This window comes from Otolemur garnettii, unplaced genomic scaffold, assembly GCF_000181295.1.
Source record: "Otolemur garnettii isolate 467f Iridium unplaced genomic scaffold, OtoGar3 scaffold00119, whole genome shotgun sequence".
Classification (NCBI taxonomy): domain Eukaryota; kingdom Metazoa; phylum Chordata; class Mammalia; order Primates; family Galagidae; genus Otolemur; species Otolemur garnettii.
Window position 1 is genome coordinate 5,445,171 of NW_003852514.1, and position 27,609 is coordinate 5,472,779.

The window sequence follows — 27,609 nt, forward strand, 5'->3', positions numbered from 1 at the left end:
CAAGCTCGCAAACACAGCTCCCAGCCATAAGCCAGGAATGCATGCTTCAGAGAGACAAAAGGAACAGGATTTTATTCAGAGTAAGTGGCTAAATATACATGTTTAACAAGCTATAGGAGAAGTCATGAATATTTATGAAAACAGAAAATATGGGCATGTGTAATGTGCTTTATAGCTCCCATACTGTCATGGCAGGAACTCAGTGTTAAGGTTTTTCTGTAGTCCCCTTGGCCAAGAGGGGTGCATTCAGTTAGCAGGATGCTTAGGATTTTATTTTTAGTTCATATCCAATATATCCAAAATATTATCATTTCAACATATAATCTATTGAGATATTTGCATTCTTTTTCAGTACTAAATCTTCAAAATATGATATGCATTTTTACACTTGTAGCATCGTCCACATTTCAAGTGCTCAGGAGTCTTGGGTGGTCAGTGGCTGCTGCATTGGGCAGTGGTGCAGGATGAACTCATGTCCTGGGTCTGAGGACATCTCTGTTTCTATCCTTTTGTCTCTTTTGTCACATACACATATACATACACATACACACGCACACTCCCTCAGTTTTAGTTAGTTAGTTTCCAAACTAACATGAACACATGCAGTTTTGGTGTGAAAGAACTAACCTTACCAGGTTATTCTATCAGGAATGTGAAAAGAGAACTTTTTATTTATCTATTTATTTTTTATTTTTTTGGAGACAGAGTCTCACTCTGTGGCCCTGGGTAGAGTACTGTGGCATCATAGCTCACAGCAACCTCAAACTCTTGGGCTTAAGTGATTCTCTTGCCTCAGCCTCTCAAGTAGTTGGGACTACAGGCGCTCGCCACAACGCTCTGCTATTTTGTTGTTGTTTAGCAGGTCCTGGCCGGGTTTGAACCTGCCAGCCCTGGTGTATGTGGCTGGAGCCATAACCACTGAGCTATGGGTGCAGAGCCTAGTTTTTCTATTTTTAGTAGAGATGGGGCCTTGCTCTTGCTCAAACTGGTCTCGAACTCCTGAACTTAAGGGATCTGCCTGCCTTGGCCTCCCAGAGTGCTAGGATCACAGGCGTGAGTCACTGCGCCTGCTCAGAAAAGATAACTTCTTTTTTTTTTTGGAGACAGAGTCTTTGTTGTCCTCGGTATAGTGCTATGGTGTCATAGCTCACAGCAACCTCCAACTCTTAGGCTCAAGCAATTCTCTTGCCTCAGCCTCCCAAGTAGCTGGGACTACAGGCGCCCGCCACAACGCCTGGCTATTTTTAGAGATAGATCTCATTCTTGCTCAGGCTGGTCTCCAACCTGTGAGAACAGTGCAATCTACCTGCCTCAGTCTCCCAGAGTGCTAGGATTATAGGCATGAGCCACCATGCCTGGCCAAAAGATGACTTTTTAAAAGCAAAATGATGCCTCATGGAGGAAATAAAATGCACACCTCTCAAAGATTTTATTTATTTGTTAATTCATGAGGGAACCGACAAGATGTTACAACTGGTTCAGAGGAGAAATTAAAGAACAGGTGTGTGTGTAGATAATTAGGAATGCTGAGATGAATTTGCTTAATAGATGAAAAATTGGAGGAGAAGGGAAAAATCAGTTGTGCTTCTGCTGGACATTTATTTGTACATCTATGGACAAGGACAACTGCCTTGCTATTAACTATCTCTTTTACTTGTAGCTATCTACAAGTTACAGAGCTGTGAAATAGCTCAACTTAGTTTGCAGTGACAGGTGCAGAGACCCCATCAAATCAGATAACCAGACACCCCTGATCTTTTTGTTCCATTTCAGTCTTTCATAATTTTTCCCTCTAGAAGTTTGGCTTATAAAATTATTACCTACTTTATGAAATCAGTTGGTTGAACGCTGTTGACTCATGTGACAGAATCACATGAATTAATAGCTGCTTCATTTTGTTCATCTACTGTCCCTTTCTTTATGAAAATAAATGCCCAGGGTCAGTGGGCTGGTGGCCTGCCAGCTCTTAGAATGAAAACTTGGATAGTTCCATGACTTTTGCAATCTCTTATAAACAATAGAAAATGCTACGATTACTTTAAATCTCGTCTCAATTTGATAATTAAATTTCCAGGTCCTGGATAAAAATCAAAACTCAACCGCTCTCCAGGTGAAAATGCCTTTCCTCCTGGGGCCTGTAGGAAGGGAATATGGTTGGTTCTCCCTTCTCATTCACCTTTCCCATCCCCTCAGCAGCAGGGCTCGGAGGGAGGGGTGAGGCAGGCAGAGTGCTCCTGCTCTGTTTCTGCAGGTGGCTTTGTGCCCACTGGGTCTGTCACTGTTCTCTCTGTCTCTGCCTCTGTCTAGTGCTTTGCAGGTCCCCTGTTGCTCCTTCAGTACTCATGACAGAAGTCATCCCCTCCTTTAGCACTTGGGTGGATTGCTTAAGCTCAAGAGTTTGAGAGCAGCCTGAGCAAGAGTGAGATCCCAGTTCTAAAAAATAGCCAGGTGTATAAGAGGGACTTTACTTAACAAATGTAATCAGTGCAACCTGGTTCTCAGTACCCTCAATGAATCCTCAACAATTAAAAAAAAGAAACTACAGGGCAGTGCTTTTGGCTCAAGGAGTAGGGTGCTGGCCGTATATACTGGGGACAGCAAGTTCAAATCCAGCCCTGGCCAAAAACTGCAAAAAAAAAAAAAGAAAGAAAAGAAAAGAAAATACAGGGCAGCGCCTGTGGCTCAGTGGGTAGGGTGCTGGCCACATATACTGAGGGTGGTGGGTTTGAACACGGCCCCGGCTAAACTTCAACAAAACAATAGCCGGGCATTGTGGCAGGTGCCTATAGTCCCAACTACTTGGGAGGCTGAGGCAAGAGAATAGCCTAAGCCCAGGAGTTGGAGGTTGCTGTGAGCTGTGTGATGCCACAGCACTCTACCAAGGGCGATAAAGTGAGACTCTGTCTCTACAAAACAAACAAACAAAAAAATAGCCAGGTGTTGTGGTAGGCATCTATAGTCCCAGCTACTTGGGAGGCTGAGGCAAGAGGATCACATGAGCCCAAGAGTTTGAGGTTGCTGTGAGCTATGAAACCACAGCACTCTATTAAGGGTGACAAAGTGAGATTCCATCTCAAAAAGAAAAAAATTGAGGTAGGGGGTGGGGACACTACCAGTTTTCCCCTGAGAGCCCTTTCTCTGCCCTCCAGCTGTCTGATGCTTTCTCCCCTGGGGTGAGGGGCTCATGAGATACAGGCCAGTTTCTGAGTAATTCCTCCAAAAATTTGTGTGCACTCTGGACCTTCCCTTGGTGTCCATTCTGTCATAGCACCCTGCTTGTATTGTCCTCAAGTTGGTGGCCAGGTTTTCAAATGAGTTCCCTGTGCCTTTCATGCAGGACCCAGCAAAATGCATGCTGGTGTGCAGGGAGGTCCTTCTGAGCCTGTGTGCCAAGAGGGGCCCAGGGCTGCTGCCTGCCAGTAAGGCATTGGCACACAGAGTTTGCTGGGCACCCAGCATGCAGCCTCTTCTCTGCATAGCCTTGAGGAGCTGGGCAGTGCACACATTGTGCCTGGTGAAGGGGGGTGTAAAACCTACCATTTCCTTTCCTGGAGGTGTGGTTTGGGCCTGATCTATAAACTGGGCATGATCATGGGTCCATACTCCACTTGGCAGTGTGGGGTGAATCGAGGTGAGGTGGTGAGGGGCTGGCTCCGAGATGTGTGTAGTGATCACCATCACAGTGATGCCTGCATGGGGCCCCTGAGATCCCCTGGGCTGGGTCCCACCCCATCTGTCACAGACAAGCCACCACTACAATTCTAATTCAGCAACAGAGTTTATTGAAGCACCCACAGGCCTGCCCTCACTCCTCTTTCTCGTCTCCGTGGGTGATGATGTAGCACAGGGATTTGTAGTCGATATTCCCTGCCAGATCCATGGGCGTCAGTGCAAACATCTGCTCCACCTACGGGGGCATTGGTGAGAGGCAGCCCCAGCCTCCCAGGGCAGCCCATGGAGCTGTGACCCAAGGGAGACCAGTGGCCCTTCACCCTGCTTACTGGGGCCATGCTTTGGGCTGTAGCCTCTGCAACCCCAAACCCAAAAGTCTGAGTTTTTCCACTGGCTGACTCTGAGCAGACTGGGGAGTAGTAAATGGGGGTTGTGGGTCAAAGGGCCCACCCTGGCCACAGGGACAGGCCCACCCCACGTGTACAAAGCCTCCTCCAGAAGCCCTTACCATGGGTCAGGCACACAGTCTCCCTGCCTGGCACACCCTCCTCTCTTTTCTGACTCCTTGTCTTTACCCTCCAGATCTCAACACAGATGGCACCTCCTCCAGGAAGGACCCTGGGTCACCCCTTCAGCAACTGCCACACTGGTGCTGGGCTCTGAGCTATAGTGGGCAATGGGTTGCCAAAGGCCTCCCAGTGCCCTGAGAGGGGAAGGCCTAGGGAAGATGCTGGGAACAGGTGTTGAAGGGGCCAGAAAGGCTCACCTCGGCAGGGGAGAACTTGTCTGCCTGGGTCAAGAGAAGCTGCTTGAACCTGGGGGAAGTGGAAGGGTCTAAGTAGGGTGACCTGGGAGTGGGGAATCACACAGGGAAGAGGAAGGGAAGCCCGGGAAGGACTGCTCCACCTCATAAAGAGCGGTGAAGGCTCTAAAGTACAGATAGCCCCCCTTACAAGGGTCCTCACAGCCCTCGGTTTCATCTGGTTGGGCTCAAACTTACTCATCCTTATTCACCACTCCTTTGCCACTGGGGTCAAACATGCGGAAGGCACTCAGGATGGCTTCCTCAGGGTCTGTCCCTGGAAGCCAAGATAACCAGGTGAATGCCACATCTCCATCCTCCTGGGTCCCCTCCAGGAGGAATCTGGGATGCATGAGGATCCCACCATGTCCCAGAATAGGTGGGTGGAGCATTTTCGAAAATGAAGTATTCTTTGGGTCTCAGAGGGGCTGGGAAAGCCTATCTTCCTAGGAAGGCGGCCTGGCTGGAGTCTGGGATTTGGGAGTGGAGACTGAAGGAAGGCGCATTTCCTGAGCCCACATTAACACTGGGGTGGGACTGGGGAGTGGGCCCAATGCCCATAGGATGCTGAAGCAGAAGATGTGCAGGGGTGGGCCCCAAGTCCTTTGAAGGGGCCATGGCAGGTGGGATCTAGGTGGGGTTTAGGTGGGGTTCAAGTGAGGTTTAGGCAGGGTTCAAGTGGGGTTCTGGCTTGCTGTCTAGCCACAAGAGCCCAGCTCTGCTCTAGGCTCACCATTGAGCTTCTCCCCAAAGAGCGTGAGGAAGACAGTGAAGTTGATGGGGCCCTTCCCCTCCTGCAGCATGGCATCCAGCTCCTCCTCCGGGACACTCACCTTTCCTGGTGGTACTGGGGTATGAGATGCACACAGGGACCCTGGGTGTCCCTGAGAAGGGCCCAGGCTGCCCTCCCCTCCTTTCTGGCCACAGGGTAGAGAGGCAAAGGAGTGGGTGAGGGAGGTGACATGGAAGGAAGGTGTGACAAGAAGGGGAAAGCAGTGTAAGGAGACGCAAGTACTACAAGAGAGGTGCAAGGCACGGTCCTCTCAGGGTCCTGGGGTGAGCAGGGTGTGGGGTGGGGTGAGTTCACGCACCGAGCTGGGAGTAGGTCTCCCTCAGGTCTGACTTGCAAATAATTCCATCACGATTCTGGTCGATGCAGCTGAAGGCCTGCGAGGTGGGGGCCTTTCAGTAGGCGCAGCTCCCCCACCACAGGGAAGGCAGGAGGGTGGTGTGAGAGGGAAGTAGGAGGCAGGTGGGAGTGCTGGGATGGGGCTGTTGGCGATGGGCACTCACCTCCTTGAACTCTTGGATTTGGGCTTGTTCGAACATGGAAAAGACGTTGGAAGAGCCACGTTGGATCTGCTTGGTGGCTGTGGCCTTGCCTCGGGTCCCCGCCTTCCTGCTGGCCTACAATTCCAAAGCTGGGAAGATGGTCTTCTCCCCGACTCCTGAAAGTCTCCCTTCCCCATCCCTGCACAGCCCTAGAGTTTGACTAAGAGAGCCTGGTCAGGGGCCTCCTCGTATCCATGGAGACCTCTCTGGGCTCAGTGCAGGCACAGAAGTCCCTGGCTCTGTCCCCCAAGCCCAAAGGCTGGCACCAGTAGGCACTCACCATTCTCTTTACACAGTGGCCTGGCTGCTGTCACAGTTGTCACAGGGCCCAGCCTCTTTTATGTCTCAGTTTTATCACCTGGAGGTCCAAATAAGGAGAGGAGCAAAAGACAGGCCCAAATTTGGCAGTCCCTGCCTGAGAGGGGGGCACAAGGGCCACAGCGGATTCCAGTTACTTTCTTAGTGACCTTCACATCCCCAGTGTGTAACATCGTGGTGTCCCTCCATCCTGGCAGGACTGGGTATGTTGCAGTGTCTCCCCTAGCAGAGCTGGCTTGAATCTCCCCACTCTAGGTGCTGAATGAAGGTTACTCCCATGGGACCATCACTCCTGGTCACTGCAATGATCAGCTGGGGAGGGGTGGCCTAGGGGTCTTGCTGAGCAAGAGAGGGCAGTGGGTGTTCTGAGGACAGTTTCTGGTCTGAGATCCCCAGAGGCTTTGGTGAAGACTCTAGGCTCTGGCCTTTTCCCCCTCTGACTAAAGGGCAGAAGGCAGTCCTGAGCTGGCTGTGACCCCAGACAGAACCCTTTGCTTGGCTTTGGGGGTAATTGTGGAGGGAGAAGGAAACCCCACAGCCTTCCCCATGCCAGCCTGCCCTGCTTGGGGCCCCTCTCTGTGGAGATTTCCACCTCTGCTCTTTAGAACCTTGTTGACCCTCAAGCCTCATTTCAGCTCTGCTTCTTTTGAAAAGCTCTCTGGGGTGGGGTGTGGTGGCTCACACCTGTCTGTAATCCCCACACTCTGGGAGGCCAAGGTGGGAGGATCACTTGAGCTCAGGCCTTTAAGACCAGACCGAGCAAGAATGAGACCCTGTCTTTACTAAAAATAGAAAAATTAGCTAGAAATTGTGATGGGCGCTTGTGGTCCCAGCTACTTGGGAGGCTGAGGCAGGATTGCTTGAACCCAGGCATTTGAGGTTGCTGTGAGCTATGGCACTCTAGCCTGAGCAACAGAGTGAGGATCCATCTCCCCCCATCAAAAGAAAAGCTCTCTCTAACATTTCTAGCTGGGAGCTCATGGGACACATTTCCCATTTGCCGGGCCTGATCAACACCTGTATATCCACAGAGGGCCTGGCACCCTAGCTGATGGGCAGACCTATGTGATACTGCTTTGCATGAAGATTTGGAACATACAGCCAGAACCCCAAACATCCTCTTGGCCCTTCATGCATGTGGGACATGACTTGGAAGTAGTGCCGAATGGTAGAGCAAAAGCCTGAGCACTCTTTGCTCTTCTACAGCAGCAGCCTCAACAGCTTCTGAGAGCCTGGGGAAGCAGGGGACCTCCCAGAGGTAGCAGGGGTGATGGCTTGTTCCCTACCTGGGATCACTGCCTGCCCCCTCCACTGCCCCTCCAGCAGGCTCAGGCCTGCGTCTGTCAGCGGCTGACTGGAAGAGCAAAGGGGCTCTCATCTCTCAGACCCTGAGCCCACGTGTTTTATGACACCTTTTCCATCTGGAAAATAAATTCACTTCATTTATTTCAACTTATTCATTTCCATCCAGACATATAACCTACCTAAAAGAATAATTCTTCTTTCTTTTTCTTTCTTCCTTTTTTTTTGTGGAGACAGAGTCTCACTTTGTTGCCCTTGGTAGTGTTGTGGTGTGACAGCTCACAGCAACTTAAAACTCTTGGGCTTAAGCGATTCTCTTGCCTCAGCCTCCCAAGTAGCTGGGACTACAGGCACTGGCCCCAATGCCTGGCTATTTTTTTGTTGTAGTTGTCATTGTTGTTTAGCAGGCCAGGGCCAGGTTCGAACCCGCCAGCCTAGGTGTATGTGGCTGGTGCCCTTAATTACTGAGCTATGGGCACCGAGCGTACATGAATAATTCTTAAAAATTGATGCAATGCCCCAAATTATAATATAAAGGAGAAATAGAAAGCCATATATTTTGAAACATGTGCTAATACATGAATGTTCCAACATTAGTACAATGGTACTGATAATGCATAAGACATTTGCACCACTTTACAATGCTTAGTTTCGACTCAAGGGTACTATGAATTGAAGCAATCCCACATGAGAAGTACAAGAAAACGAGAGATCTGAAGGGGGAAGTACTTTCCAAAATCACAACTTTAGGTTAAGTTCTGAATGAAATAAAACAGTTGATCCTGACTGGCCTGGTAAACTTTCTCCCATTAGAAAATGCATGTCTCAGTCACATAGCTGTACATTTGTACGGAACTGTGTTTAAGCTGCATGAAAAATAGCATTAGGCCCTATGTTTGGCAAACTCTAAATAGGAGCATCTGGAGGGACCTTAGAAATCCTGTGACAGGCTTGGCACCTGTGGCTCAAGTGGCTAAGGCGCCAGCCACATACACCTAAGGTGGCGGGTTTGAATCCAGCCTGGGGCCCGCCAAACAACAATGATGGCTGCAACCAAAAAAAATAGCCAGGCGTTGTGGCAGGAGCCTGTGGTCCCAGCTACTTGGGAGGTGGAGGCAGGAGACTCACTTGAGCCCAGGAGTTGGAGGTTGCTGTGAGCTGTGATGCCACGGCATTCTACCCAGGGGGACAGCTTGAGGCTCTGTCTCAAAAAAAAAAAGAAATCCTGTGACATCTTGTATCGCTGGCACCCCACTCACTGTCATAACCTAAGTGGCCCTGAGGAGACAGGACCCTGCTGAGACTTAACCTGCAGCAGGATCCCCTTCCCTACTCCAGCAGCACCTAACCTGGCACTCCATCTGCACAAATCCCCTGGGTAGGCAAGCAGGCACCTGGGCAGTCCACTGTCCAGTACCTCTGGCCCACCCCTGTCACCCCATTCCTATTCTTACAGCCTAGTCTGTTGCTTTTCACAATGCCCTGGGCATTGCAGGCCACAAAGGATGGCAGATCCCAAGATGCACCTTGGTTTACAGAAGTGAAGTGTGCATGCACATGACAATTTCTCTTTCTATGTTGACCCCATAGACCTTATGCACAGAGGTCAAATAATGGTAAACGGACCATATTTAAAACTTTTAAATTTTTAATTAAAAAACCCACACAGTCCATGCCCACAGCCAGGCATGGAGAAGGTGGCATGGCATATGAGAGGTCTGGTGAGGACAAGAGGAAGGGCTTGGGTGGCCCCCAGGGGGTGTGCTGAGCGCTGTTTGGGGCTTCTTCCTGAACCAGTGCCATGGGAGCTGAAGATACCACCCTGTCTTTGGAAGTAGGTAGGGGGCTCCTGACAGTGAAGGGCTGGTCCTCCTCCCCTTCATGGCAAGGGCTTCGGGGCTCTGTCTCTGGCAACTGCTGTGACGGTTCATCCCAGAAGCATAAACCATTCTTCCTGAGCCAGTGCCATGGGAGCTGAAGATGCCACCCTGCCTTTGGAAGCAGGTAGGGGGCTCTTGCCAGTGAAGGGCTGGTCCTCCTCCCCTTCATAGCAAGGGCCTTGGGGTTCTGTCTCTTGCAACTGCTGTGAGGGTTTATCCCAGAAGCACAAACCATTCTGGATGGGCGTTAAGCATGGGAAAAGGTCTCTGGGGGTACCCACAGCCTGGGATACCTCCTCCATGGAGCGTCCACCCATTGCTTCTTGGACCTCTTAAGCCACAGGCAAGAGAACAACCAGGCCTGGGTGTCAGCTGCCCTTGGCTCTTGTGGGGCCCAGGCCTAGGCATGGCAGAGTTGCTGTAGCTGCCTTCCCATAGGAGGCACTTCAAGGGGAGTCAGGCCACAGAAGGGTCCAGAGGGCACCCCCTTCTGAGAGCTGGTGCCCAAGCCAAGCTGACAACTCTGAGAGGCTGCCAGTGTGGAGAGGCAAGGAAGTCCTGAGTGAGCAACTCCGGTCTGGGTAGCTGATTCCAGCAAGAAAGGAGAGGAGCTGCAGGAATCTGTTCTTGTGCCCCATCCCCCTGACCAGTCCAGGCCCTGGGTCTGTCCCACTGACTGACTCAAAGAAGAGGCCTGCTGGGTTCCTCCTTCCCTGTTGGGACTGGGAGGTGTCCAGGGTTCTGACATGACCAGGCCTTCTGCCTAGGCCAGGCTGGGAGCACCTGTGGGAAGTGCTGTCCCCTTGGGGTCCAGGTCCAGTGGGCCGCCGCCTCCTCCCAGCCCCTGTGGCCTCTGCTCTCACTGTCCCAGCATGCAGGCCTTTTTACAGGCCACTGCGGAGACCAGGGCCGCCCCCCGGCCGCTGCCCTCCTCTGACTGGATGAAGGTGATCTCGCAGCTGGGCGTCAACCGGCGCACGCTGGCGTGGAACCGCTCCTTGAAGCTGGACAGCAGGGAAACAGGGCTGCTGTCTGTCCTCTGAGCCCTCCCAGACTTCACCCCTGCCCATTCTCCATAGCCATTACCCACGACTTTGAAAGCAAATGACCCTTTCCCAGCATTTAAAAGGTCAGAGGGACAAAGAGAAGAGAATCACTAATTCTCAGATCTAGGAGCCACAGGAAACTTCGGAGCGCGTGTTCCAGCCTCGTGTTAGCAGGGAGGACAGCACGCAGGACAGAGCGGCGTGGGCTCACCTGGGGTGCAGCTTGTATACGGAGCCGTCCACACCCACGGTAATGCGCATCACCTCCTCGCTGCGGCTCTCGCGCATGCGGTTGATGACGCCCGCTAACCCGGCCGAGCACATGTGTGCGGCGCGCGTGGACACGCTCTCACAGGCACGGCGCACGATGTCACAGTCGGTGGTGGAGGGCCGAAGCCCCAGTGTGCTCAGGATGTTGTGGATTTGCTTGTAGTCTCCCGAGTCGCTGGGGGTGGGAGGAGAGAGGACAGGCACCGAGGGTCACACGGCCAGCCCATCCCTCCCTTCCCCAGCGGTGGCCCACGTTTCTCTAGGTAAGGGCCCCAGCCAGCCATTTCTCCAGGGATCCTGCTCAGCTCAACCAGCCAAAACGTTTGGGGCTTGGGCTCGGGAAATGAGCGGGTCGGCTTCCGCCCAGGACCAGCAGTAACCCGGCCAGTACCACTCCCTCCAAGCCCAGGGCTCCGCTCTAACATCAGCAATATCTCAACAATGCCGCGCCTCGGGGCTGTGCGTGGATGAAGTGAAATGGTGCCCCTGGCAGGTGGGGAAAATAGGAGGGGACGTGCGGGTGGGGCTTCCTTCTCCGACTGCAGCTCTCTCCAGCCCCTGCCCTTTAGGTCGCAGTCCAGGACCCCGCCTCCCGCGCCTCCTGCGCCGTCCCCACCCCGGGATAACGCTCTCCTCCACCTGAGCCCAGCCCAGTCCCGGAACCCCGTCCCGGTCTCTCATTTCCTGCTCCTGCGTCTCGGGTCTGGGATTCCGCCTTCCCCTGGGATCTGGTCTCCAGTCCCGATGGGTCCACGCCCCAGGGCTTCGCCTATGAGCCCTGCTCCACCACTGTCCCTCCGCGTACCTCTCCACCTGTGACACGAAGCGCGTTTCAAAGGCACCGCGCGTGCGCAGCTGCTCAGAAGCCTCCCCTTGAAAGAGCAAGTTCTCGTCCACTAGCCTGAGTAGCACGAGCCGCACCAGCTCGCCCATGTACTTGCCGCCGATGAGCTTCTCGTACCTGGACACAGGACCACCTGGTTATGCCAGCAGTCCCGCGGGGGAGGGTTCCACACACAGGTGGAGGTGGCCACGTGGGGGCGCTGTGACGCCCCTCGCCCCCCAATCCCCGCTCTCACCCCCACCTCTACTCCCACCCCCAAACCCCACCCCCTTTGCCCAAGGACCTGGGTTCACGTCTTTTCCTTCATTTATGAACTGGCGCTTTAGAAATTTAAGGGATTTGAAACGTGCACGTTCAGCCTGGTGCTGAGCCCAGCACAAGAAAGGGACAGAATCCAAAGACCCAGCCCAGCCCAGGTTACTCTGGAACCTTCCTCTGCTCTGAGCATGCGTCCTATATCTTTAGTCCTACAGCCATGTTAGGGGCTGCTGTCATCATCAGCCATTTACAGTTGGGGAAACTAAGGCTCAGAGGTTGAGTGCCCAGCTTGCCTAATCTTTGAGCCTTCGTATTTTCATCTACCTTTGATACCACTGACCTAGTCGAGGTCGGTGAGCTCAGACAGAATGCTAATAAAATACTTAACACTGGCCTGGCACGTAGCAGATGGTTAACAAATGATAGCCAGGATTAATGACAAGCTCTGTGCTGGTTGGGTCCCCGGCTACACCTTGCCAACCTTCAGCATTCCACACAAAACTAAAACTCATTCTACGAACGTGGACAGATATGTACTTTGGGGATCTATGGGTTAAACCCAGAAATTGCCGGAAGCATCTCAGAGCCTTCTCTAAGCCCAAGATCACCCGTCAGAAGGGTAGAAGTTATAACAGTTGTGGACTAATCGTTCACAGAGCCAAAGGGACAGAGCTTACGAAAGGACTGTCAGTTTGCTTTTCCCCAGAGCAGTTTAAAAACAAGCCCATTATCTGTGGTGGCTGGGCTCCCATCTGCTGCTGTGCCAGCGGCCCAGGGTCTGGGCTTGGGGGGTGGAGGGATCCTTACAGCTGCTGACCGGGGTTCGCGGAGCTCTCGTCCACCAGGCGGTCATACTCCAGCAGGAACTCGTCCAGCTCGCCAGAGTCTCCGAAGGCGCCCCACTCGGTGTTGACACACATTCGGCCCTCGTCCCCTTCCACCAGCTCCACATTCTGCATCTCTTCCATGTAGCAGGCATTGCAGCCTGTGCCTGGTGGGCAGAGAGCTCATGAGGGCTCTCCCTCCTTTTGCCCCTTGTACCCTCCATGACCATGTGAAGGGTCCGTCCATGTTGCCTGGAGCAGTGGATAGGGGGCTGTCTACGGGGCTGGTAGACTAAGGTTGATTGTGTGGCTGGGGGTAGAGGGGTCAGTTCTCTGGGCTTTCCCCTTCCCTAAGAGAGGATGGTAACACCTCCTCTACCTGTTACCTGGCTGTTGAGAGGATCAAGGAGCATGTATCAAAGTGATGGGAGGGGGGTGTTATGGTTTTATTCTGCCTATTCATCACCTTTGTTTTCCTGGGCTTTCCAGCCATGTGTTTGAGCCATGTTTGGGGAATATGTGTATGTATAAAAATATATATACAGTATATGCTATTTTTTAGGGGGGAATACAATTACAAATGGGTAAGGGTTTTAGGTTAAGTACACAAATACTTAACCTTTCAGAGTTAGCTCTGAAGGGCCGATAAAAACAAATAACTTTAACAAGGTCTTCCTGAGTAACCAGGGCCCAGAGTCCAGAAAAATAGCCACATGCAGATAACTGATCTGATTGGATTGCTGCTCAGTAGAGCTTGCTATGATGACCTCAGAAACTTCTGAGAATGGCCTGAGGTTGGTGTGGAGGACCCCTCCACTAGGACAAGAGGGCTCCTGTTCCCTTTTGGGGTACCTGCCTACAATTTGGGCAAGAGCACAGAGGCAGGGCCAGATAAGACTATCCAGGAAGGGATGGTGCCATTTTTGCATATCCTTTTCTACTTACACAAATCAGTCTAGTTATTAAATTTACCAGGTAAAGTGTTTTAATTAAATCATGATAGGCCAGGCAGATATGCAGCTGGGTGTGCCATCTGATGCAGTGATGCTGCTTCCCACCACTATGCAGTGCCTGCATCTCAACACCCCAAGACTACCCAGGGCACACTGCTTGGACATCACCAGTTGTTAGGTACTTTGTTCCTCTCCTTATCATCCTGCAGGGGCCCCAAGCATCCTGAACACGGGGAGCCTCAGTAGTCTGGAAGGGGCTGGGTTGCAAGGAGCCCTTACCCACAATCATGCCGACCTCACACTGGCGGTCTTCATAGTAGCAGGAGATCATTGTGGCCACCGTGTCATTTACCATCGCCACTACATCCATCTCAAAGTCCTGCCAAGAAGCACAGAGGGTGGGGCGATGGGGGATGGGAGATATGCCAGCAGTGCTGGTATGGTGGGGTCCAGGGCAGCCCCTGGGAAGGCACAGATGCTCCCTCACTCCTCTCCGTTTGATGGCATCCCGTAGAAGCCCCACGATGTTGTTCCCCTCTGCTCCCGAGGCTTTGAAGCCCTTGGTCCAGTTGAGAAGGATGCCCTGTGGGAAGAGGAGGGCCTTGTGGCTGCTGATCACTCTGAGGGCAGGGCACTGACCACTCTGAGGGCAGGACACTGATCACTCAGAGCTTCTGCCTGAGGCCACAGGAACTGCACCCCACTTTACAGCTGGGGAAACAGGCTCAGAGTAGTCCATAGCTTTGAGAAGTGATGGGGACAATTCTCTACGAATATCTCATGTTTCTGCAGGGCTGAGTCCCAGCCAATTTAAGGAACCTGAGAAAGGCTCAAGCTCAGGAAGCTGTACTATACTGTAGTATAGTACTATACTATACTACACTGTACTATATAGCCCCGAGACATCATTGCGGAGTAAAACTAGGTCCTGAGGGGAGTAGCTCTGTATAAGATCGGGGTTCCTCTACTGTAACACAGCCCACTGTGTGTGAGAGTGCCACCTGGCCCTCACTACATTTCTGAGAAGACTGGAATTTGGAAAACCATACATGTTGCTTTGGCTGCTGCTTTTGCTACGAACAATGACCTGGCTTTGTCTTTGACCCAGAGGTCTCATGTTTCATTTATGTGCTATATAATTTACGTGTGTGTGCGTGCGTAGGTGTAACTGGAAGGCTGCCTTGCTAGCTTGCCAGTAGAGTATAATCTCTGTCCCTTCACATTTCTGACTCAGCCAGACACAGTATGGCATTCCCATGGTCTGTGGGTGAGCTGGAGCTGAGCTTCCTGAGCTTGAACCTTACTCAGGCCCCTGAGTTTGAACTACCACTTCCCATGGTAGTGGGCAATGACAGCACATTCCCTGCCAAGGGGTGGGGAGGCTCAGGGCACATAGTAATAAGAGTCAGTTAATATCATGCTTACTTCCTAAAGCTTCACAAATAGCAACAAGGCACAATTTGAATACAGATCTCCCTTTAGAGCAGTGGTTCTCAACCTTCCTAATGCCGTGACCCTTTGATACAGTTCCTCATGTTGTGGTGACCGTTAACCATAAAATTATTTTTGTTGCTACTTCATAACTGTAATTTTGCTACTGTTATGAATCATAATGTAAATATCTGATGTGCAGGAGACCCTCAAAGGGGTCACAACCCACAGGTTGAGAACCGCTGCTTTAGAGTTTGGGCTCTTTCCCTTCATGGGGTGTAGGGCTGCACTTGAAAGAGAGTTCCCCCCTGGGTTGCACATCCCTCTACTTGTCTGCCTTGCATGCATCCACCTGGCCCACCTTGTCAATGTCTTCATGCCTCACAGGAAAGGAGAAGGTGAAACCCAGGGGCAGCTTCTTGTGCTTCATCTGATGCTTGTCCAGGAAGTCAGAGATGCACTCGGAGATGTAGTCAAAGAGCTAGAAGATTCACCTGGAGGTGACCATCAGGCTACTGGGTGGCCAGAGCCATCCCTGGGGCCATGTGTTGAGGTGATGGGGGGGTGCTGAGCCAGTAGGCCCCAGGGAAGCACTGGCCTCTGTGCCTCTCACTGAATGCCAGGTCTGTCCACAGTCCCTCTCTGCGCTTCCACAGCTGCTTGTTGGAGGCTCAGGCCCTGAGCTCCCCCTGGTGCCAGAGCCTTGCTGCTGACAGCCCCAGGGACCGGCCCAGATGATCCAGTGGGGTCCAGACTCAGGCCTGGCCAGCTATTCCTGAGGCTCTAGATGGAGGCACATCCTTGGCCGTAACTGCAGTTTCTGACTCCAGCACCTGGAGTCTCACATCCAGGTATGCTGGCTGTCCCATGACTGCTAAAGGTCATCCCTCAATCCCTGCATTCGCTTGTCTATGCTCATTGCCGAGTCCTCTGCCAATTGACCAAGCTCCTTGCTGAGTGCCGTGGCCACACCATGCCCGCTGCCTTAATTCCTGTCCAGACTCATAGACAGACAGGTGAGCTGCAGGTGTGTGTGGGGCAGCCAGGGGCCTTGGGCAGCCTCCTGCCTTGAAACCCTGATCCTCTGGGAATCAGCTGGGGGGCTCTGGCCTTGCTCAGCTGTTGCAGGGTTCTCTATTTTTGTGCCCCCGACTCCCAGTCCTTCTGCCTAGGATTGCTGCCACCCGACTTTGAATGCATGCTGATGAAGAGCAAGGGGCAGTCCCTGAAAAAGAGTGGCTTGCATGGATAATCAATTTCCTCTGGGAAATTGGACAGGGTGTGACTGGCTGGGGCCTCTTCTGCCACTGGACCCCTCTCAATGCTGGCCAGATGGTGACTGTGAGACTTTAGGGGCACATTGGCCATGTCTGATCTGTCTCTCTATGCCTCCCAGCTGCTTTCTTGGGTCCTCAGAGGCTGAGGGAGGTCCTCCTACCCACAGCTTCCCTTGCCTCTTGTGGATGGACTAGCTGGGCTCAGAGATCCTAGCGAGCCGTACCTCCCCCCCATCCTTGGCCCCCTGAGCTACTCACCATTTCGGCTGTGCCCGTCATAGCGTCCTCGGGGATGGAGTACATCTGGTGCTTGGTCTTCACGCTCCACTGCCCCGCCTCACCCTCCCCCACCTTAACCAGCATCACCCTGAAGTTGGTGCCGCCCAGGTCCAGGGAGAGGAAGTCCCCAACTTCTGCAGGTACAGGGAGAAGTGCATCATGGGCACTGACTGGAAGGCCTTGGGCTGGGTGGGACCTGGGTGGCCGGCCCCTGAGACCAGAGAAAGGTGGAGGGGAAAGCATGGGGGGACCAAGAGAGCTGACAAGGAGCTGTTGATGCCAAATATCTGGGGGACACCAGAGCAAACTGTGGAGGGGTTAAAGGGAAACTGAGGAGAAATAGATGGGCAATCCTTTCCTTAGATTGAGTCACCCAGAACCCAGGGCCAACTGGGACCTAGTGTACTAGCTTAGACTCAGGCTGGGCTTGTGGGTCCCCTAAGTGAGCAGCAAGATGAAGAAAGCCATTTTTCTTGAGGCTTTCCAGCTCCAGGGGGTCCTGAGGTTCTCAGGACTGGACCAGAGGAATCAAGACTTTATTGCTCCCCAGGAGACCCCATGTCAGGGAGACTGGGGACAGCCCAGGCTGGAAGTGCCAGGAGTACAGCTCCAGTTTGGGGCCCAGCCCACAGCTGCCTCAGATGAGGAGCCGGTCTGCATGCAGGTCCTATTTCTGTTATACCTGAGCCTTCTGGGGTGGAGCGCACGTAAGTGGGCAACATCTTCACACTGGCCTCCTCGTGGGTCTCTAGCTTTAGGCCACGGTCCATCTCCTTCTGCATTCGTCTCATCACTTTCTTCAAGTCCTCCTCCTGCAGCTGGAACTCTGCCAGGATCTGTTCCACCTGCACAGGGAGGGGGATGGGATCAGCCAGGCAGGAGTAGGGCTGTCACTAGGCACAAGGTCTCACGGGAATCTCTGCCACACATCTTGGGTTTTCTTTGTTCTCTGACCCCATGTCTAGGATGACCCATCAAATAATTCACCACAGTTAAAAACAACTAAAAAAGGCAGAAAAACAGAATTTTAGGTCTCAAAAATTTGACAAATTTAGCCCAGGTTATGTTGGAGGGATGAGGGGCAGAGGGCAGAGTGGCTTTTGTCCCTGTTGATATCCTTGTGGCACAATGTCTTATAATGCCTCCTTTTCTCCCTCGTATTGAGACAAAGTGAGAGGAAGGGGTTCACAGGATGGGTTGGTGAGCGGGACTGGAGGAGGCTGGGCAGCTGGCATCACTGTCTGAAAGATCTGGTCATTCTACTTCCAGGATTTATGCCAGGAAGTAAATGGGCGAGTATGCACAGGCATGCATGAGGGCTGACCAAGGTCAACATACATCAGGAGGTGTCTGTTAACTAAAGCCACCCATGACATGGACGCTCTGAGGCCACAGAGTGAGGAAGGTCTCTATGCATTGACAGGAGTATGGACTGCTCATGGTGTGGCCACTTGCCCTGCACATGGTGGCATGAGAACAGGCCATGAATGCAACTGTGGCTCGGCCACTGAGTCACCAGCAAGCTGGACTCTGCGGGTAGATAGCCATGTGTCTGTACCCATTGCACAATAGTGCATATTTATGGAGAAAAGGGTATGTTGAGACACTGGTATCTTTGCACAGTGGTAAGAAAGATAATCATCAAGATATTTTCTTTTGGCTCGGCGCCTATAGCTCAACCGGCTAAGGCGCCAGCCATGTACACCTAAGGTGGTGGGTTCGAATCCCCAGCCCGGACCCGCCAAACAACAATGACGGCAGCAACCAAAAAATAGCCAGGCGTTGTGGCGGGCGCCTGTGGTCCCAGCTACTTGGGAGGCGGAGGCAGGAGACTCGCTTGAGCCCAGGAGTTGGAGGTTGCTGTGAGCTGTAATGCCATGGCACTCTACCCAGGGGGACAGCAGAGTCTCATTATGTCACCCTCAGTAGAGTGCCCGGTGTCACAGCTCACAGCAACCTCCAACTCTTGGGCTTAAGCAATTCTCTTGCCTCAGCCTCCCAAGTAGCTGGCACTAGAGGTGCCCGCCACAACAGTTGTCTATTTTTTGTTGGAGTTGTTACTGTTGTTTGGCAGGCCCAGGTGGGGTTTGAACCCACCAGCCCCAGTATATGTGGCTGGCACCCTAGCCTCTGAGCTATAGAGGCCGAGCCAAGATATTTTCATTTTGAACCAAAAAGGAAAATGAAAGATACTCAGATAAAAGCAGTGGATTCACTCTTTTCAAAAACTCACACTCTTTTGCCCACAGTCTTACACATAAGCTCAGGGGGTTAGAGATTCCCCTTTTGCATTAGTTTTTAGGACCTAGATTTTGTTGGTGTGGGGGGCACATTAAGCTGTGGTTGGGTTAAGCCAAGCCCAGCAATTCTATCCCCCCTTGGTGGCATCTTGTCTAAAGTTGGATATGTGACTCAGTTCTGGCCCATGACAGGTGAAGGGAACCCTGATTTTAGTTGGAGGGGAAGGTCAGTGCCTGCTAAATTTGTAAACACGGCTGTATAGAGATGTGATGAGGCCAGCATGGTGGCTCAATGCCTGTAATCCCAGGACTCTGGGAGGCTGAGGTGGGTGGATTGTTTGAACTCAGGAGTTCAAGACCAGCCTAAGCAAGAGAGAGACCCCATCTCTAGTAAAGAAATGAATAAATAAAAAATAAAAAAATTAGCCAGGTATTATGGCAGGTGCCTGTAGTCTCAGCTACTCGGAAGGTTGAGGCAGGAGGATCACTTGAATCCAGGAATTTGAGGTTGCTGTAAACTAGGCTGAGTGAGACTCTGTTTCCAAAAAAAAAAAAAAAAAGATGTGATGACTGGCACTGCAACAGCCATTTTGCAATCAGAAAGAGAAGGGTGCAGGGAAAAAGCTGTCAGCAGACTATGGGTGGCAGAGAAGAGAGATTGATCCTGGTCCACCCACCTTCATGTTGCGGGTTATGGGAGCATATACTAACCACTTTGGCCACAGGTGGACAGCTGTTTGGTTTCCTACAGTCCAAAGCATTCCCAGTGGGTATAGATCCTTAGTTAAGAACTACCTCTGTTAATGAGGCCCCACAAGTGAAATTTAAACCCAGGGAGGGTCAGAAAGGGATGGGGCTGACAAAGTCTGTGACAAAAGACACAGAATCAGGCTGGGAGCGATGGCTCACGCCTGCAATCCTAGCACTCTGGGAGGCAGAGGCGGGTGGATAGCTTGAACTCACGAGTTCAAGACTAGCCTGAGCAAACACAAGACCCGGTCGCTTCTAAAAATAGAAGAAAACTGAGGCAAGAGGATCGCTTGAGTCTGAGTTGGAGATTGCTGTGAGTTATGATGCCATAGCACTCTACCCAGGGCAACAGCTTGAGACTCTGTCTCAAAAAAAAAAAAAAAAAGACACAGAACGAAACACTCATGTTTGCACAGGAGCTGTTCTGCCACTTTGGAAGGGGGTGACCCCTTCTGTCCCCATGGGGCACCCCCCCGGAAACACAATCAGTGCTCTGTAAAACAATCCAAACTTGACTGTCCTCAAAGGCTCCATAGCTACAACCTTTGCCGTCTCTGTGTCTCTTCCTTCATCACAGCGTGTGCCAGGAACTAATTGCAAGAACACTTAACAGCTGCTGAGTTCTTCCACACGCCAGGCCCTGCCTGAGCTGGAAGCTTTGCACAACTGCCTTGCACCGGACACCCTGTCCCAGCAGCACTGGGGAGGAGGTGTCAGCATCGTCCCATCTTGCAGATGAGGAAAGGCACATGCAGCTAGCACACTGCAGTGCAACTAGTGTCCAGAGCCATGTGCGTGGTGACTGTCGGCAGAGAGTCCTCACCAGGCTGCCCAACACCTCCTCCCAGACGAAACTGTTCAGAGGGACCTGATTATAGACACCCATGGACTCTTAACAAAAGCGATGCTGATCTTGCAAGTGCAGCCCTTGGGCCTGCTGGGCCCCACACCCGCCCCTCTGTCCTAGAAGCCCATCCTGGTGGCCATGGGCCTAGACTCTGGCCCTTCAGCCCAAGGCTCTTCATGGGAGAAGGCTCTTCCTGGAGCCTGTGCCAGGGCAGAGTGAGGTGATATGTAGTACTGTCAGACAGACGAAGGTCATTGAGTGACCCTCCCTCAAAGGACTATGTGGAAAACTGGCCCACCCCTCAAAAGGACATAGTAAGAACCAGGTACATGGTGGCTAGTGTTTCTATTATCACAGGCAGAGGTGACCAGTAAGGCCCTGCAAAGTGCAGGAGAGGCTTCAGTCTTCACCATCTGTATTCAGGCCCATTTCAGCCCTGTCGCTGACTTCAAGAAGCCCCAACTGTGCTGGCTTCTAGGCCAGATAGTGCCCCCTGAGGAATCCCAGGCATGGCATGAAGTCAAACTGATACCACCTGTTCAGAGGGCAATTTGGAGTTTCTATTAATATTTAATTTTGATCTAGCAATTTCTCTCCTGAGAATCTATTCTGCAGGTGGCCAAAGCACCAGCCACATACACCTGAGCTGGCAGGTTCAAATCCAGCCTGGGCCAGCCAAACAACGATGATGGCTACAACCAAAAATAATAGCCAGGCACTGTGGCAAGCACCTGTAGTCCCAGCTACTTGGGAGGTGGAGGCAAGAGAATCGCTTGAGCCCAGGAGTTGATGCCACAGCACTTTACCCAGGGAGACAGCCTAAGGCTCTGTCTCAAAAAAAAAAAACTGTTCTGCAGAAAGAGTCCTGCATGCATTTCACAAGATGCACATGGTGTTGCCACCTTCTGCAACACTGAGGACTCAGCATGGGGCCTCTGTGGCCTTTATAGGGAAGGAGAAAGGGCCTTCCCTATGAAGAGAGATGGGGTCTTTGCCAAGACCTGGTAGCATGTCCTTCTTTTTTAGGCTTTTCCCTAGCTGGCCCTACTCTATTGACTTGATCCCATTTCTGTAAATAAAGTTGCATCTGGTCTGTGGATCTGATTTGTTCTGCATAACATTCTCAAATGCTTAAATTTTCTGCCAACATTTAAAATCTATTTAAAGTAGAGACACTCTTATAGAAAAATCTAGATTTCTATAAAAGTAGGTCTGCCTTCTCCCTGGAGGGAGGCAGGGTGCGTGGGGTGAGGGAGCCTATTCCTTGGCACTAGTGGAGCCAGACGAGTCATCTGGGTACAGGGCCCTCATACTGTGTCCTGCCTTAGCAGGTGCTACAGGGTTCCCCTGCCCTGTCCACATCATGATAACTATAGGGACTCCTGTGGGGACACACATGCTTTCTTGTGGGCACAGGCTGAAGAACAGATGCTATAATGTTCTGAGACTGTAGCCACAGGAAGACCTGGGGGTTCATCTCTCGCCAAAGTTGGCATCCCCCAAAGGTAAGCCTTGTCCATGTTGGGCACAAGCCCCTTCCTCAGGGTGCACTGAGGTCTACAGATACCCATGCTCCTGGCACAGGGTCAGCGTGCAGTTCCAGAGGAGGGAGCTCTGATCTGGCTTGGTCTTACCACCCTGGGGTTATAGCATAGGGTGGAGGTCTGCCTTGCAGACCTCCTGGGACATGCCCAGGAACACTGACTGAAGCCACCCACACTTCCTGTGTTTCAGCCCATTCCCGGTGCTCCCTCCACTGTCATTCCCACAGTTACCCAGGGACACAGGCACTTTTATTATCTCTATTTCTCACAGCAAGGAAACTGAACACAGAAGTACAAACCCTCCCCAAGCCCTCAGAGCCAGGGAGCGCAGAGCTGGGGCTGGAACCCAGGCACCGACTCTGAGCCTTCCCCGGTTAGGCTGCCTGGGTTCCAGCCCCAGCTCTAGAACAGGTTCTGGGGAGAGTCTGGCTGGACACATATATTTGGGAGCCATCAGTATAGAGAAAACCCTGGAGGCAGCCTAGCCAGGGAAGGCTCAGACCCAGTCCCTGGGTTCCAGCCCCAGGTGTTCCTAGAGTCCAAACCCCTGCTACAAGTGTCTCACAGACCAGCTTTGTTCTGGGTGTCTGCAAGCCACACGACTTTCTTGAGCAGCTTAGGAAATGTGGGTTCTGCCAGTGCCTGGTCCCCCAAGTGTAGCCTTGGGAGGAAAAAGCACAGTTAGAGCCTACCACATCCCAGCAGCCTGAGGGAGGCAACCTCTGCTGACTTGCAGGGGCTTCTCTTGCTGCCCTTGCCCTAGAGGTCACAGGGCACATTTTCAGGGCTCATAGTGACAGCCAAATGGAGGGCTTAGGTTGCTTGAAGACTTCCCCACAATCCCCGCAGGGCAGCTGACCCCCGTCTCCCCAGCAGATGATCACTGTGTGCCAGGTGCTCTGTGGGGCACAGGAGCAGAGCATGACAAGCCCCCTTGTGGGAACCGCAGTTAAGAACCTCATTAAGTGGCTCAGCGCCTGTGGCTCAAGTGGCTAAGGCACCAGCCACATACACCTAAGGTGGTGGGTTCGAATCCAGCCCGGGCCTGCCAAAACAACAATGATGGCTGCAACCAAAAATAGCCGGGCGTTGTGGCGGGCGCCTGTAGTCCCAGCTACTTGGGAGGCTGAGGCAGGAGACTCACTTGAGCCCAGGAGTTGGAGGTTGCTGTGAGCTGTGATGCCATGGCACTCTACCCAGGGGAACAGCTTGAGGATCTGTCTCAAAAACAAACAAACGAAAAAAAAAAAAAACAACCAAAAAAAAGAATCTCATCAAGCTGGGGGCAAGTTGTAAGAGGGGGAACAAAGGGGGGACATGTGGGGCAACTGCTGGTTCATGCAGGTGGGCAGAAGCCTGCACTGGGGTCAGAGGGGAGTGAGGCCTGGAGGTGCCTGGCCACAGAGTAGAGGTGTCTTGGGGCAGGAAGAAGGGGGGCACCAGGCTGCCCCATACAATGCAGGCGCAGGGCTAGTGGGTGCGGGGCTAGTGAGAGGCAGTAAGAATCCAGATTTATTCTGAAGGGAGGGTGACAAATAACGTTTGCTGACAGATTGAGGGGGGAATAAGAGGAAGAGAATGGTCTGGGAAGGAGGGGCTCTGCTCACTGAGGTGGGGTGGGGAAGGTGGGGGAGCCAGGCACTTGGTCTGGCCATGTTTACACATGGCCAGCCAATGAGAGAATTTTCCCTAGCAGCAGTTGGCTGTGTGAGGATAGGGTTCTGGGAAGAGTCTGGCTGGACACATACATTTGGAAGCCATCAGTATGGAGAAAACCCTTAAGCCACAGGCCTGGACGTGGTCATGGTTGCATGCTCAGACAGCAGAGTGGAAGGGGTGAAGCAGGCCAGGCAGGGCTGCAGAATCAGCTGGGCAGCCACCAGCCCCTTTATGCAGTGAGCAATGCTTTGTGATCCCCAGAATGTGGCAAAAATGTAGGCCATCTTTTCTCATATGGCATTTGATAGCTCTAAGGGCATGGGGGGGCCAGTCTGAGTGGACACAGCCAGCCTAGAGGACATGACCAAGGGCTCCTGGGCAAGTGCTGTAGGCCTGTGGGCTCCAGAGCCTGTTTCAGAGCCATGTGTCCAGCTGCAGCCTGGCCCTGTCTTCCTGGGCCCTTGGGTGGCTGTGTACACAGTAGTGAGTGACTCTGGGCCAGCCACTCACATTCTCCTGAGGAAGAGAACCCCTGATCCACCAACTCCTGGAACTGCTGGGTGAGACCCCTGAGAGCCAGACAGCACTGGGAAGCCAGCTACCTCCCATAAAATCTCCAAGCTGGCACCAGACACTGGTGTCCTGGGTCACTATCAGCCCCAGGAGCAAGTTTCCTAGAACTCCCAAGAGACTGGACAGTAGACAGACACAGAGAGGACTGGGCAGTTGGGAGCACTGGTGCAGGCACAGCTGCCTTAACCAGGACTCCTCAGGCCTGTGTGCTTTCTTGCAAGGGTCCAACACCCACTTGCCACCCCTGCCCCCAGTGTTGGTTTTGGTAATCTCTAAAACCAAGGGTGCCGTCCTGGGGACCACTCTCCCAATCCAGAGTCCCTGACTTTGGAGTGACCCTTACCAGAGTCAAAGCTGTCTGGGCTTGGCTTCTTGTGGTATCCACTGCCATCTCTCCGAGGGGCCAAGTGGCAGGTATTTGGGGAGGTAGAAATGCTCCTGCCCCACTGAGGTCTGGAGCGTGGCTATGGTAGGTGAGAGCTGACTGGCCGGTGAGTTGCCTGAGGCAGGCAGCCCAGAACTTCTGTACTGACAGAGCTCAACAGGCAGCTGCTGAAATACTCTGCTCACTGCCGTGAGGTCAGGGACAGGGCTGAAAGGGCAGAGGAGACCCACAAGAGGTCAGGGTTGACAGGGGCCATGGGGCAAGCTGCCATGCCCTGTGAATGCCAGGTCAGGACTGCTGCCCAGAGGGAGGGGAGGGGGCACAAGGCCAGCCAATTCATACTCCATTCCTTGACTTGTGCAGGTGGGATGTCACCAGGGTCTTGGGGGGCAGTGTTCATTACCAAAGACAAGGAAGGGCACAGAGGGCCTGTCCTATGCCAGTGAGGGTTTGGACTTGCTGCTAGAGATGATGGGGACTCCCCAGTGGATTTTCGAATGTGGAGAGGTCTAATGTACATTTCACACAGTGTGGGGGTCTGTATGGTGTTTGGTGGTGGGGGTAGGCCAGTGGCAGGAAGGCCAGGTCCAAGTCCTCCAGCCATTGGGAGAAGGGCCTGATGGCTAAAGGATTAGCTTGGTGGTGTATACACTGCCTCATGGGGCCTTTGAGAACAGGTGGAGGTCCTCAGGTCTGCCCCAACAAGCTTCAACTATAAATCATCAACCTGTCTCAAGATGCCTTGAAACAAAAACAAGCAAAATACTGAGGAGGTCATTCTCAGGTTTTGCGACTGGAAAGTCTAGGCCCAAGGCTGGCTTTGGGAACATCCATCCAGACCATGTCTCCCAGCCTCTGGCCCTGTCCCCTCTTTGGGTTTACCTAGGAGTGACCCCCATATACATTGAACTTGCTGGCACCTGCCAAACCTTGCTAAAATTAGCTGGAGTCAGCAATGAGTCAGAGTACAGAGGGTGCCTTGTCAGAATGCTAGGTTCTCCCCCCAGTGGCCAGTATGGTCACTCCTGAGGAAGCCCTTGACACGATTGATCCCTTTCCCAAAATAGAGCAAAGATGTCCTCACCAGACCCCATGTGACAGGTCACTGACCTGTCCAGCATGTGGCTCTAAGCCATTATTTGCTTGTGAGAGCAGGGCTCATACCTGGGTTTGCAGTGGGCATGGGGAGCTTCCTCTATACTAGCCAGGCCAAGAAGCAACTGCTCCAGTGGGCATCTCTTCTTCCAGACCCCAGCATACAGCACAGGTGAGGAGAATCCAAATTCTCCAGTTCTGTGCTCTAGAAGGTGGAAGTGGAGGGTGAGGACAAATGCTGGGGCTGAGGCAGATGGACCCCTTTTTTGGTTTAGCTGGACTCACAGTGCCCTCTCTAGCTTATACTTTGGGTGACATACAACCTTCCCCAGAGTTCCTTCCTGCAGGCTGCCTCCTTGCATTCACTGGCACCTGTGAGGGCAGAAAGGGGTGCAATACCCCCTCTTCCCACAGTGGCTAATCCCCTAGGGCCAAATTCTTATGTCTCACACAACCCCTCCTGTGTGCCCACCTTTGTCCTAGCTCAATGCTTCCTCTTTAGGTGAAGGAGTGATGACAATGCCAATGTGTTGGCTCTGCACTAAAAACATAGCAGGAAACAGTTCCTTCTTTCAAGGAATTTTAGATAAGCCTATGCAGAACCTGTCCAGAAAGAAGGGACCAGGAAGAGGAGGGCCGCAGGGATATGGTTCATGAGGGAAGCCCAGGACATACTCAGAGTCCTTGATATCTCAAGGGCTGTCCTGAGGAGGATGGATGAACATCATTTCCATTAAGAACTTTTTTAAAAGAGCAAAGGAAATGGGCTAGATTGTCTCAGAAGACAGTGAGCTCTTCATTCAATGGGGTGAGAAAGAGAAGAGCTAAGTCAGAAAGGACCCTACTCTTAGGCTGGGTGCAGTGGCTCACGCTTTTAATCCCAGCACTCTGGAAGGCTGAGGCAGTGGATTGCCTGAGCTCAGGAATTTGAGACGAGTCTGAGTAAAGCAAGACCCCATCTCTACTAAAACATGGAAAAATTAGCTGGACATGGTAGCACACACCTGTAGTGTCAGTTACTCAGGAGGCTGAGGTAAGAGGATGGCTTGAGCCCAGGAATTTGAGGTTGCTATGAATTATGATGATGCCACAGCACTCTATCCAGGATGACAGAGTAAAAAAAAAAAAAGAGAGAGAGAGAGAGACACCCTCCTCTGTCTCCAAAAAAAAAAAAAAAAAAAAAAAAAAAAAAAGAGAGAGAGAGAGAAAAGAGGGACCTTCTTCTTTGTCCCAGTAGTATCCCTGCCCTTTGGTTGCTCAAAGAGCTGATCAATAGCCATGACTTGATTTTCTTTTCAATTTATTGCAAGAAAATAATATGACAAGCTTAGTGATGGCTATGCAAGATTACTCATTCTAGTATTAAAAAATGGGATATAATCCACATCCAACAATAGGGGACTGGCAAAGAAATTATGTAAACCCTCGTAATGACTCGTATATAGTCATCAAAAATGATTTTTTAATTTTAATTTTTATTGTTATTATTATTTTTTTGCAGATTTTGGCCAGGGCTGGGTTTGAACCTGCCACCTCTGGCATATGGGGCCAGCACTCTATTCCTTTGAGCCACAGGCACCGCCCATCAAAAAATGATAAGATCAATCTGCTTCCATTGACATTGAAAGATGTTTATGAGTTACTGTTTAAAGGGAATATGGTGGCAACCCTCCAAAGTGGCCTCCAATGAGCCCTGTTTCTGGTATGTATGCATCCCATGGTATAGTCCCCTCCTATGCTGAGTAGGTCTAGCCCTGGTAGCTAATAGGCTAATACAGATATGATGACATGTGGCTTTGAAAGATAAGCAAGAAAAGACATTGTGACTTCTGCCTTGCTTTCTTTGGATTATTCCCTCTGGGAGAAGTCAACCACCATGCTCTGAGGACACTCAAGTTCTCTGGGAAGGTCCACCAAGAAGTGAGGCCTCCTATCAATAGGCAGCTCCAACTTGCCAGGCATGAGGGTGGACCACCGTGGAAGCAGATCCTCCAGCCCCAGTCAAGCCTTCAGATGATGCAGCCCCAG

At 52.1% G+C, this 27,609-nt stretch overlaps 2 protein-coding genes across 6 annotated transcripts; both read right to left on the minus strand.

The window, feature by feature from the left end:
* Positions 1 to 3,762: 3,762 nt before the first annotated feature.
* MYL7 (myosin light chain 7) lies at positions 3,763 to 8,596 on the minus strand. 3 transcript variants are annotated; one of them, XM_023517734.1, is made up of 9 exons: positions 8,555 to 8,596; positions 7,411 to 7,545; positions 6,087 to 6,164; positions 5,768 to 5,881; positions 5,566 to 5,641; positions 5,208 to 5,312; positions 4,673 to 4,751; positions 4,439 to 4,487; positions 3,763 to 3,907 (listed from the first exon to the last, which is right to left on the minus strand). In XM_023517734.1, the coding sequence occupies exons 3-9, from the start codon at positions 6,087 to 6,089 to the stop codon at positions 3,806 to 3,808; spliced, it is 528 nt and encodes a 175-aa protein (XP_023373502.1). In that variant the 5' UTR covers positions 6,090 to 6,164; positions 7,411 to 7,545; positions 8,555 to 8,596; the 3' UTR covers positions 3,763 to 3,805. The 3 variants fall into 3 exon arrangements, with proteins under 3 accessions (XP_023373502.1, XP_023373501.1, XP_023373503.1); XM_023517733.1 differs by lacking the exon at positions 8,555 to 8,596 and having other exon boundaries at positions 7,411 to 7,613; XM_023517735.1 differs by lacking the exons at positions 5,208 to 5,312; positions 8,555 to 8,596 and having other exon boundaries at positions 7,411 to 7,613.
* A 460-nt stretch (positions 8,597 to 9,056) lies between these two features.
* Positions 9,057 to 24,636, minus strand: GCK (glucokinase). 3 transcript variants are annotated; one of them, XM_003797567.3, is made up of 10 exons: positions 24,445 to 24,636; positions 17,171 to 17,333; positions 16,468 to 16,622; positions 15,294 to 15,413; positions 13,989 to 14,084; positions 13,781 to 13,880; positions 12,532 to 12,715; positions 11,428 to 11,583; positions 10,564 to 10,797; positions 10,166 to 10,310 (listed from the first exon to the last, which is right to left on the minus strand). In XM_003797567.3, exons 1-10 carry the CDS (start codon positions 24,490 to 24,492, stop codon positions 10,166 to 10,168), a joined length of 1,401 nt encoding a protein of 466 aa, XP_003797615.1. In that variant the 5' UTR covers positions 24,493 to 24,636. The 3 variants fall into 3 exon arrangements, with proteins under 3 accessions (XP_023373513.1, XP_023373514.1, XP_003797615.1); XM_023517745.1 differs by having other exon boundaries at positions 9,057 to 10,310; positions 13,781 to 14,084; XM_023517746.1 differs by lacking the exons at positions 13,781 to 13,880; positions 13,989 to 14,084; positions 15,294 to 15,413; ... (1 more) ...; positions 17,171 to 17,333; positions 24,445 to 24,636 and having other exon boundaries at positions 9,057 to 10,310; positions 12,542 to 12,646.
* Between the last annotated feature and the right edge of the window lie 2,973 nt (positions 24,637 to 27,609).